Source organism: Alexandromys fortis, unplaced genomic scaffold (genome assembly GCF_014885135.2).
Source record: "Alexandromys fortis isolate MF-2015 unplaced genomic scaffold, M_Fortis_MF-2015_v1.1 scaffold_119, whole genome shotgun sequence".
In the NCBI taxonomy this organism is placed as follows: Eukaryota; Metazoa; Chordata; class Mammalia; order Rodentia; family Cricetidae; genus Alexandromys; species Alexandromys fortis.
In genome coordinates, this window is record NW_026067991.1 from 3,297,485 (window position 1) to 3,308,434 (window position 10,950).

The window sequence follows — 10,950 nt, forward strand, 5'->3', positions numbered from 1 at the left end:
AGAGGGCGCCAGATCTCAGTACAGATGGTTGTGAGCCACCATGTGGTTGCTGGGAATTGAACTCAGGACCTCTGGAAGAGCAGCCAGTGCTCTTAACCTCTGAGCCATCTCTCCAGTCCCCAAAATTTTAAATTTTTTTAAATATGTGTGTGTGTGTGTCTTTTCAGGCTTCATATTTCTTCTATCTCTTCATGTTTAACATGGATGTGGATATGTGCATGTCATGATTCACATGTCACGGTCAGAGAACAACCTGCATGTCTCCCCTTGCCTTCCACATTGTTTGTGACAGGGCCACTTTATTGCTTACACTATGGACACCTGGTTAGTAGTCTTTGGATTTTCCAGAATTCTCCTGACTCTGCCTCCCACCATGACAGCATTGGGATTACAGAATTGGCTGCCACCGGCTTTGCATCAGTTCTGTGGGATTTGAACTCAGATCCTCAGACTTGCATGACAAGTATTTTACCTACTGAGCCATCTCCCTAGTCCTAGATACAAAATTTTCTTCTACTACTATTGTTTTTCATTTGTTTTTAATAATCAGCACGCCACATATAGCTAGTGGGGGTTCTTCAACCCTGGCTCCTGTGTTCTATTAACATTCCCTTGCCTGTCTGCCTGCCTGCCTGCCTGCCCTCCTTCCTCCCTCCCTCCTTCTTTCCTTCCTTTCTCCTTTTTAAAAAGCAGCTCCTTACTTTGTTGTGGAATCTAATTACTCAAAGATGAGTTACAGTTGTTTATATTGTAGAATATTGCTTTAACTGTGTAAGGGGTGCTGCATGTTTTAATGCTGTCAGGGTGTTACATTTCTTTATGAATTAGGTAAAGATGTGTTGCCTTTGTTTCTGCCTGTCTGAGGCACCCGATGGGTCTGATAAAAAGCTGCACAACCAATAGCTAAGCAGGAGAGGGACAGGTGGGGTTGTTGGGCAAAGCGAATAAGTTTAGGAGAAATCTAGGAACAAGAGAGAAGAGAAAAGAGAACGAAGAGGAAGCGGAGGACAAACCAGGGGCAAGAAGCCAGGCAGCTGCGAACCAGCCAGACGTGAGATACAGTGAAAGTCGGATATACAGAAGAAAAGAAAAGCTTTCGCCCTGAGGTAAATGGTAGATAAAGAGAAACAGGCTAATTTAAGTTAAAAGAGCTAACCAGAAACAAGCCTACGCTAGGCCGAGCACTCATAACTAGTAAGACGTCTCTGTGTCCTGATTCGGGAGCGGTTGGTGACCTGAAAGAAAAGGCCTGCTACTTCTAGTACTCAACATGGGGCTCAAACCCATAATCCTGAGATTAATGGTCTCAAGCGCTACTGACTGAGCTAGCCAGGCATTCATAAGTCTCTGTGTCCTGATTTGGGAGCTGCTTGGTGGTCCAAAAAGAAAAAGCCTGGTGCATTACTTCCCGGCAGAAGCCACGTACATTCATCCTGTAATTATTTTCCCCAGTCTCGCTTCAGCGACTTCTTCAAAGAGACCTGGTTTCTTAAGAACGGCATCTAAAACTGAAGACCTGCGTCCTACGCATGCCCTTTGCCATGGGAATGTCTTTGCTTATAGGTCCTTTCGCAAGAGAGAAAGAAGATGGGTTTGTAAGCATATACATGTGTACTTATTTTTCTCCATATACATACTTCAATTCAAACTGTTAGCTCTAGTTCCACTTTCTCACACGATTCATTTTTCTCTTTTTTAGTTGGAACCCGAGATGGCTATTTATTTATAGTGTGTAAATATGTACGAGTGTGCATGTGTGGGTGTGTGCAGTGTGCATGTGGAGGTCAGAGGACAACCCATGGGAATCGGGCTTCTTTTTCTACCTGTGGGTTCCAGGGATCAAATTCAGGTCACAGGCTTGGGCACCACGAGTCCTTATCTGATGAACCATCAACCCCGAGATGCTTAATTTTGTCTATCAATTTGATTGCATTGAGAAACGTCTTGACTAGCAAAGCCTGTATGTGGGTGTGACTGTGAAGGCATTTCCTGAGACAGATCATGAGATTTTTCAAGTAATCAATTGATTAGTTATCTGATAGATCCATAATATGGCCATACTGAGAGGCTGTGAAAGGTAGGGAGGCGGGGAGGCCTGTGAGGAAGTAGCTCAGTGGGGGTGTGTCCTTGGACTGTTTCCCCTGCTCTGGCCTAGTCCTGTGTCTTCCTTTTCACTGGCCAGCCATGATGTGGGCAGCTCCCTTCCACGACACACATCAGCTACTATGAGACTCTGTTCAAGCCCATGGGCCCAGCACACATGGGCTGGACCCTCTGAAACCAGGAGCTGACATAAATCCCTCCCCCCTTAAGTTTTTTTTGCTCAGGCAATTTTGTCCTGCACCAGACAAATCTGACTTGGACTGCTCTCTTGGCTTCCTGGTACTCTCCTGCTGGGTGCATTACACATCCATCACTGGGGAGGTTGAAGAGATCCTTATCTGTATTTAGGCCTCCTGTGTTGTGTGTCCCCTCTACAAAGTTTTCACGACTGTAGTCTCAGAGAGTTAAACTTTGCACAGTTTCCGTGATGCAACTGTGTTGCTATCTATACTTGATGTAGGTACCCTCGGTGGGCTCTGGCCCCTAAATTCTTGGTCACATCACCATGGTGGCCAGCTCTCTGTCACTGTGATTTAGCCCGGGATGGCTAAAGGAAGTAAGTATTCCAACCAGTCCATTGCATCATGGGTCAGGAGAAGCTTGCGCACAGTCTCAGATGGCCAATTGAATTGTTAGCCCCCAGAAAACAACCGTCTGGTCCCTGTGCGTGAGATGGGACCCAGGGAGAGCGCCTAAGCTTCTGCAGAAGGACTCTGGGAAGATGGCAAAGGCTGTGTCCTGCTTCAACCCATCCTTGGCTGTTTTCTTTTCCTCCAGTTGCCCGAAGAGCGACAAGCTGTGATCTCACAGTTCAGATGTGTTCCTTAAAGCCTGGCAGGTGACCATAGGAGCAAAACAAGGGCCTGCATTCATGAGGCTGCCTTTGGCAGGAGTGTGTGTCTCACTTCGCTCAGCATTCCCGTACAGGAAGGAGAGCACTTCCCCGCTCCTGTTGGAGAGTCTCTGTCCCAGAGAAATACCTCTGTCTCGGAACTAAAAGTCAGGGTTATCTCAGTATTGCAGAGAGCTACAATCTGGCTTCTTGACCCAGGGGTTTGGGAACAACTCTGGCAGCCGGCAGCTCCAGATGTACTGACTCCAGAGACCAGACTCCCATTAGCTTCCCAGAGGGCTGAGGGTCCTCAGGAGAGTGAGGGACCCACCCCTGAGCATCTTTTCCCTTTCTGAGGGACTGATGTCACCTGGGAGGAGGGAACTGAAAAGTTGTTCAGGTCACACAGGCCTGGGGTCATGACTGTGAGCTGTTTTCTCAATTCCTAATTGGTGTAGGAGGGCCCAGCCCACTGTGGGTGGTGCCATCCCTCAGCAGTTGGCTCTGAGCTGTATAAGGGAGTTGGGTAAGCCAGAGAAAACAAGCCAGGGAGCAGCCTTCCTCCATGACCTTTGCTTCAGTTCCTGCCTCGCTTTTCCTTGATGATGGATTGTGTGAACTGACATGGACTCTCTCTTCCCTGAGCTGGTTTTGATCAGGGTTATTGCAGAAACAGAAAAACAAACCAGAATAACAGACTTGCTCCTCACTGTGTTCATCTTGCTCAGCGGGCACACCTGTTTCCCAGTGTTCCGTGCACCAGGCCCACTGGCTTTGACCCACTGGCTTTTTGCCACTTCCCTTTGCTCAGCCTGCATGTCTGTGCGAGCCAATGAAGGGGATTCTTGTTATCTTGGAATTGATAGTCCAGAGCCGAGGACAATTGTGTTCTAAAGGCAGCTGCCAACAACTGGGATCAGGGAACCCTTGACACTCCCAGAATAGGCTTCACGTTGGCATCTGTCATCCTAGCCTCTTTTCTCATCCTTTCTCTCCTCTTCCAGTGAAGTGGGGTGAGAACTGGCCCTGCCCTCTCCTCTGATGCGTCTGCTTCTGTTGCAGGTGGTGGCTCTGCCCCTCATACCTGAACAGGCAGTTGTTTGGATCACACTGTCCTAAACAGTAGCTCGGACAGTCGTGTGAGATGGCATGATATCGCGTGTGGGGTGATGCTGGGCTAGTACTGATTCTATGGGGATGCTGGGAGGCAGCGAGTCAATTCCAAGGGCTCTGGAAAGTTAAATGGAGTACTTATTGGCATTCTATGCTAAGGGTCTCCGTTCCATTCTCTCTCTCTCGCCTGCTTTCTTCTTCCTTCCTTCTTTCCTTCCTCCCTCCTCCTCCTTCTCTCTCTCCACTCTCTATCTTTCTTTTCTTCCACTGACTTTAAGGGGTCTTTCTCCATAAGAACACTGGGATTGCAACTGTGGTCAAAGCCAGAAGTGAAAGTCTTTGACCACTTGTAAAAGAAGGTGGAAGCACCCCACCCCAGCACCCTGAAACATGCGACTGTGGCTCAGTCACCAAGCCAGTCCACAGCAGCTCTGCTGCCTTTCTCAAGGTCAGCGGTGTCCTGAGGTTTGAACCTGCTATAGTCAAGCACTGTTCAGGGCGATGCACTAACTAGAGTGTGAGGGTCAAGGCTTCCACAACCTTCAGAGTGGTGCCATGGCCATTCTCAGGGTAGACCAGATGGAAGCAGGCCCAGGGTGTTAGGGCCCACAGGGAAGAAAAGGACATGTTGCCTCTAAGTGAATGTGGTAGTGTAGAGTATACACCCCACAACCGGGGCATGGTTTGGAGCCCCAGCTGGAAGACTTGGGACAGCCAGGAATCTTCTTATCTCCGGGCAGGGCCATCCATCTGTCTCCAGGGCTGTGGGGATTCAAGGAGAGCAGAGCATTGATTTGGAGGCAGACTTGTAACTCTTTCTATTGCTGATGGCTGCCGTTATTACTGTCTCTAATAATAATGGACCCATAACAGGCCCTGACAGGAAGCTCACACAGCACAGGAGTTGGGCTGTGTCCTCAGTTTTGAGCCTGGGATCCTAGCTAACAAGCCTGTGTTCATCAGCCCTGTCCCTTGGTGCTGTGTTCCAGTCTCAGGTGGCAGAGTCTTTGCTCTGAGCCACATCAGTTGCTGAGCTTCCGCATTTGTGGTTTGTGAAAGGCAGATGAACGAGTAATGAGCAAACACAGACGTCAGCAGAGCTGAGAGCCGGCAGTCAGGGTGACCAGAGTCTCACAGGGCCTCTGCATCTCCAGCCTAATTGACTCCCCAGTTATTTCTTGAAGCCTCCTCCCTCAGTTTTCCCTTCCCGTCTTCCTTCCTTCCTCTCTCACTCCTTCCTACCCTTGCACTCTCCCTGCCACTTCCTTTTTCCTTCTCTCATATCTTTTAAATTAATTTTTAAATATTGTTTTGTGTGTGGGTCTGTGGGGTGGGGCGAGGGAGGGGATACATGTGCCATTGGACACATATGGAGGTCAAAAGAACTTTTAGGGAACAATTTATCTTATTTCCTTGTGGGACCCAGATACTGTCCTCAGGCCGTCAGGTTTGTTACATCTTAAATTAACCCATTTCCATTAATCTGTGTATTGCCACGAGGCTGTGGCCTACTGGTAAGATTCTGTCTGGCTGTTGGCGTCTTTCTTCTTTGGCAGCTACATGGCATCTCCTCGACTCCACCCACTCTCTCCATATTCTCTATTTGGATTTCCTGTCTGGCTTTATTCTGCCCTGCCACAGGCTGAAGCAGCTTTGTTCATCAACCAATAAAGCAACACAAATACAGAAGCACAGCCCACATCATTTAATTAGCATAAAATATGCACATATGTATGAGGTACAGTGCAATACTATTTAGCTATGACCTGGGATGATCATACAAGGGTGATTAGCACTTCTGTGTCAAACACCATCAGTCCTTGTGCTGGGAACCTTCAGGATCCTCTTTGGGGTCTGTAGAAAATCTGTGCAGACTATAGTCTGCTAGTTCCTCCTCCCTGACCAAGTGCCCCGATTGCCCATAATCCATGCTCCCTTCATCCCCTCCCCGCCTTTTTCCCTCCATCCCACCCCTGTCCTTCCTCCCTTGTACTGGCTGGTTTTGTGTGTCAACTTGACGAAAGCCAGAGTCATCAGAGAGGAAGGAGCCTCAGCTGAGGAAATGCCTCCATGAGATTCAGCTGTAAGGCAGTTTTTCAGTTAGGGTCCAGTCCATTGTGGGTGGGGCCACCCCTGGGCTGGTAGTCCTGGATTCTGGAAGAAAACAGGCTGAGCAAGTCATGGGAAGCAAGCCAGTAAGCAGTATTCCTCCATGGCCTCTGCCTCTGCTCCTGCCTCCTGCATCCTGACCTATTTGAGTTCCTGTCCTGACTTCCTTCAGTGAACAGCAATATGGAAGTGTAAGCCAAATAACCCTTTTCTCACCAACTTGCTTTTTGGTCATGGTGTTTCGTCACAGCAATAGAACATCCCTCCATCCTCTCTGTCCTTCCCTGCCTCGAGTGAGCAGAACTCACTTTGAGGCCCTTCCTTGGTGGGTTAGGGTGGGAAAGGGAGAAGGAAGGAACATCATTTGGGTTCTTTTGTTTTCAGCAGTGTAGTTGTCTAGTGTTGACTGGGGCCACAGGTGTGGCCATTGTTCCCAGCCATCACAGAGCCAGGCCCTTTTGACTCTGGATCTTAGATTGTCTCCTGTGTCTTGTTTTTTTTTTTTTTTTCTGCCTTCTCTTTGGATTATAGATAATGTCACTAGAGTTTTTAGGGCAAAAGTTTAGGTTCCAGCATCATGAGTTTTGGCCACCCATACCTGACATACAGTTAAAGAAGCAAAGGTGAAAACCAGATTTAGCCAGTCTGCTACATTTGAGAGACAAGAGATCCAATGACCCCTAGTCCATCTTTGGGAACTGACATGAGTCTTAGGTTTAAACAGAAAAAGATTTGGGTGCAGCGGGAGCGAGAAGTCTGCATAAATGAGCAGTCCTGGCCAGGGCGTGGCCTGGCTCTGCAGGGTAGTCTTAAAATAGTCCTTATTGCTGTGGCTGGTTGAGGGGCACTGCCTGGCTCTAGAAGTTGATCACTTCCTCTCCAGGGCGTACCCTCACCACTATGAACGGTTGTCTTCATCTGGTGCCCTACGAGGGTCTGCTGTTGCTGGGATTCAAGGTGGCTGGAGATTTAGGACAGTAAGTTATCTCTGTGCCTTCAGCCTGGAACAGGTGTGGGCTAAGCGAGACAGCCGCTCCGTGAGTGATTAACGTGCCTGTGAGGTGAGCGGGTGACCCACAGTAAGGAAGCTGGACACAGGATGAAGGCGGAAATGCCAGGCACTCTGACTTTCTGGGCCCAAGTGAGGTGTTAACACAGTTGGTCAAAAGCAGCTTCATGAACTCACCAGCTGCAGACTGTTCTTGTGATATGGTTGAGACCTTCCTCTCTCCTGTCTGCTGAGGATTCTTAATCATTGTCACATGGTTTTAGGGTGCCGGGGACTCTGCTGTTGGCCAAATTTCAATGAATGCCTCAGCCTGTGCAAGAGCAGTTCCCAGCCTGAGGGACTACCACTTTTGTGTATGTTTTAGCATACCCTAGTCTTTGGTCGTCTTAGTAAAGGGTCCCCAGTTGAGGGTTTGTCTCAGTTAGGCTTCTATTGTGATAAAATACCATGATCAAAAGAATTGGGGGGAAGATTTTTTTTTTTTTTTATTTTACAGTTCCACGTTACAGCCTGTCACAGAGGGAGGGAAGGCAGGTCAGGAAGTGATGCAGAGGCCATGGAAGAATGCAACTTCCTTGCTTGCTTAGCCTTTTTCAAAAATTTATTTATTATACAATATACAATGTTCTGTCTGCATGTTTGCCTGCCCGCCAGAAGAGATCTGGTGGTTGTGAGCTACCATGTGGTTGCTGGGAATTGAACTCAGGACCTCTGGAAGAGTAGCCAGTGCTCTTAACCTCTGAGCCATCTCTCCAGACCCTTGCTCAGCCTTCTTGTAGCTCCCCAGGCCACCTGCCCACAGCCGTTGTCATTCAAGAAAAAGCCCCCAAGGCTTGCCTACAGACTAATCTGGTGGGGCCATTTTCCCAGTTGAGGTTCCTTCTTCCAGAATGATTCTGGCTTGTGTCAAATGGGCATAGAAATCAGCTAGCATGGGTTTATAAATGCTTTTGTTATTTTTCAATTGGAAAAAATGAGCAGAGAACCCACTGAACCAATGGTCTATCTCTGGTTCTAAAGCTAAGCGGCCAAGGCTTACTGTCGGATCCTAGCATCTTAGGAAGAAAGAGGTGTAGGAGGCACGATGTCCGTGTTCAGAGAAACAAATTACTCAGGCCTTTTAACCAGAAGAACCTGGGGACAGAGGTATGGGAAAGGCTGAAGGAATGAAAAGTGCCCAGTTGTTGGGAGCAGTAAGACCCCAGATCCTGAATTTCTTATAATCTCCTGATCTGAGTGCCTACAGCTGCTCTGAGCACGAGACCTTCAGGAGTTCCTGATGGCAGGAGAGTGGTTTCTGGTGGGTTTGGCTGGGGCGTGGCTATCTCTATATAATCTGCCCTTGAACACAATAAAGGGGGCATTCTTGGGGAATTCAAGGATGATCCGTGTCGCTGTCTCTCTGTCTGTGTGTGTCTGTGTATTTTAACCTCCAGCCCCCTTGCCCGAAGCTCACGAACTGGGTGCCAGCGCACAGAACTGGGGGCGTGGTGCATGGCACCCAGTCAATGGCAGGAGCCTTTGCTAAAAGCCCCCCTCACCCCTGGGACTGGAAGACTGAAGGGAATGTAAATTTCTGGGAGCCAGAGATACTGGCTTAGTTGGTGGGGTCCCAACCCATCAATTCAAAGCCCCACTATTGCTTCTAATGCTCTACCCCCAGTCACATGACCTCACCTGCATAGAGGCTGAGTGTTTGTCAAACAATTAACTACATATCCCCTGCCACTAAGAGAGAATAGGGACCCCTTTGGAGAGTCACACGCACACCTACCTGAGACATCCCACTGAACTCAAACCTATTCTGAGTAGGCTGGCTAGACAATGAGTTCCTGGCATCTCCCTGTCTCTGCCTCACAATGCTGGGATTTCAGTACCTGTAGCCACATACACCTTTTCATATGAGCGCTGGGGATTTGAACTCATGTCCCCAAGGTGGGAAGTGTTTTGTCTGCTTCAGTCTTCTCCCCATACTCCACTCCCCCGGTCCTGTCAGCTGCTCACCTGACTTCACTGTTCTCTTTGCAGGGCATCCTAGCCCAGCCCCAGCCCTGGTGGAAGATCCAGCTGTTCATGTGGGAGCCAGTGCTGTTTGGGACCTGGGACGGTGTGTTCACATCCTGCATGATCAACATTTTTGGGGTTGTACTTTTCTTGAGGACAGGCTGGCTGGTGGTGAGTGACGAGCTGGTGGCCCTGGAACCTTTCTGGTGGGACTGGGACATGCAAGAGCATCTAGGATCCCACAGTTAGGGATCAGAGTCCTGAATCACAGATTCTCCTGGAAGGAGAAGCAGGAAGCACAGTGTACAGCTGGCAGTGTTTTTTAGCATATGAATCCTGGGAGCCTGGGCCTCAGAGCTTCCCCAGTCAGAGCCTCAGGATGGACTGGGCTCTATGGAGTTAGGGCTTATTGTGGGTGGGACTAGAAAGAAGGCAAGCTTCAGAGAGATGGTGATTTTTACTCTAGTCTGTGACCCTTCTGGACTTCCTGGTATTTGTCACATCACTTTGTGCCCCTCTGAAACACCAACCCACCGGCACGTGGTTCCTCTCTCACAGTTCTTCCCTCACTGCTCCTGGCCTTGTTCATAGGGCTCCTTGGTTGGAGGTATAAGATCCTCCCTCTCAGGATTTATTGCCCAGGACAAACCCTCTTGTAGTAGAGTCTGATGGTTAAGTTCATCTTCAACACAAGGCACAAAGGACCTCCTTTTTATGCTTTGGGCAAAATTAGCACTACGGTGCTTCCCTTGCAGATGTGTACCTGAGCCTGACACCTTGTCTTCTCACACAGTGAACTTCAATAGCTCCAACAGGCAGAACAAAAGACCCCCGGTTAAGAATTACACACCAGTGAATGCCTGGTGTGTGCAGACACGAATGCTGGCAACGGGATTGTAAAATGCAAGCTTCTGTCCCTCTGGTGGTAGAGACTCAGAGCATTAAGGCTCCTAGGGGTGGAGCCCTGCTGTGGATACAAGGTGTCTGGGGAAGCTGTCTGGAAGGGGAGTTGGAGGCTTGAAGGCTGGATTGGGCTGGAGAGGTGAGGGAAGACAGCCATTCAGAGGGACTATTGTCCACAAGTGCTTGCCAGAGACATAGCCAGTGCTGTGGGACACACACACACACACACACACACACACACACACACACACACACGAGGTACATCATCAGGTAAGACATCGTCAAGGCATTTCTGTTGCAGTCTAGAGGCAGAATGCTCCCTTGGGAAGCCTCAGACTTAAATCTTTCTGTTGATATTTTTGGTGTTGTTATTTTGATTTTTTTGTTTTTAAAAACACATGTTTGTTCTCTGTGGGGTGATGGAGGAAGGTCATTGGCTAATAAAGAAACTGGCTTGGCCCATTTTATTGGTTAGAACATAGGTGGGTGGAGTAAACAGAAGAGAATGCTGGGAGGAAGAGGAAGTGAGCTCAGACTCCACAGCTCTGCTCTCTGGAGCAGAGATGCCAGGCTCCTCTTTCCCAGGCAGCTCTGACCCAGGATGGACATAGGCTAGAATCTTCCTGGTAAGCGCACCTAGCGGTGCTACATACCTTATTAGAAATGGGCTAGTCCAGGTGTGAGAATTAGCCTAGAAGAGGCTAGATAGAAATGGGCCAAGCAGTGTTTAAATGAATACAGTTTGTTTGTTGTTATTTTGGGCATAAGCTAGCCAGGCGGCCGGGGTGCTGGGACACAGCTCCGCTGCACTTATTACTACAGTGGGGGGCAGTTTTTTTTTTTAAGATTTATTTATTTATTATATATACAACATTCT

At 48.6% G+C, this 10,950-nt stretch overlaps 1 protein-coding gene across 4 annotated transcripts in view; it reads left to right on the forward strand.

Moving 5' to 3' along the window:
- Nucleotides 1-10,950, forward strand: part of Slc12a8 (solute carrier family 12 member 8) — a 158,718-nt gene that overhangs the window by 14,733 nt on the left and 133,035 nt on the right. For 3 of the 4 annotated variants that reach the window (XR_007594962.1, XM_050159911.1, XM_050159913.1), the window contains exon 2: nucleotides 9,195-9,341. The exons of the other annotated variant lie outside the window; for it this stretch is intronic. Coding sequence is in view for 2 of the 3 variants with exons in the window: in XM_050159911.1 (XP_050015868.1) it covers nucleotides 9,195-9,341 (147 nt within the window). In the remaining variant the exon portion in view is untranslated. The remainder of the gene's footprint in view (nucleotides 1-9,194; nucleotides 9,342-10,950) is intronic. 4 annotated transcript variants of the gene reach the window in all.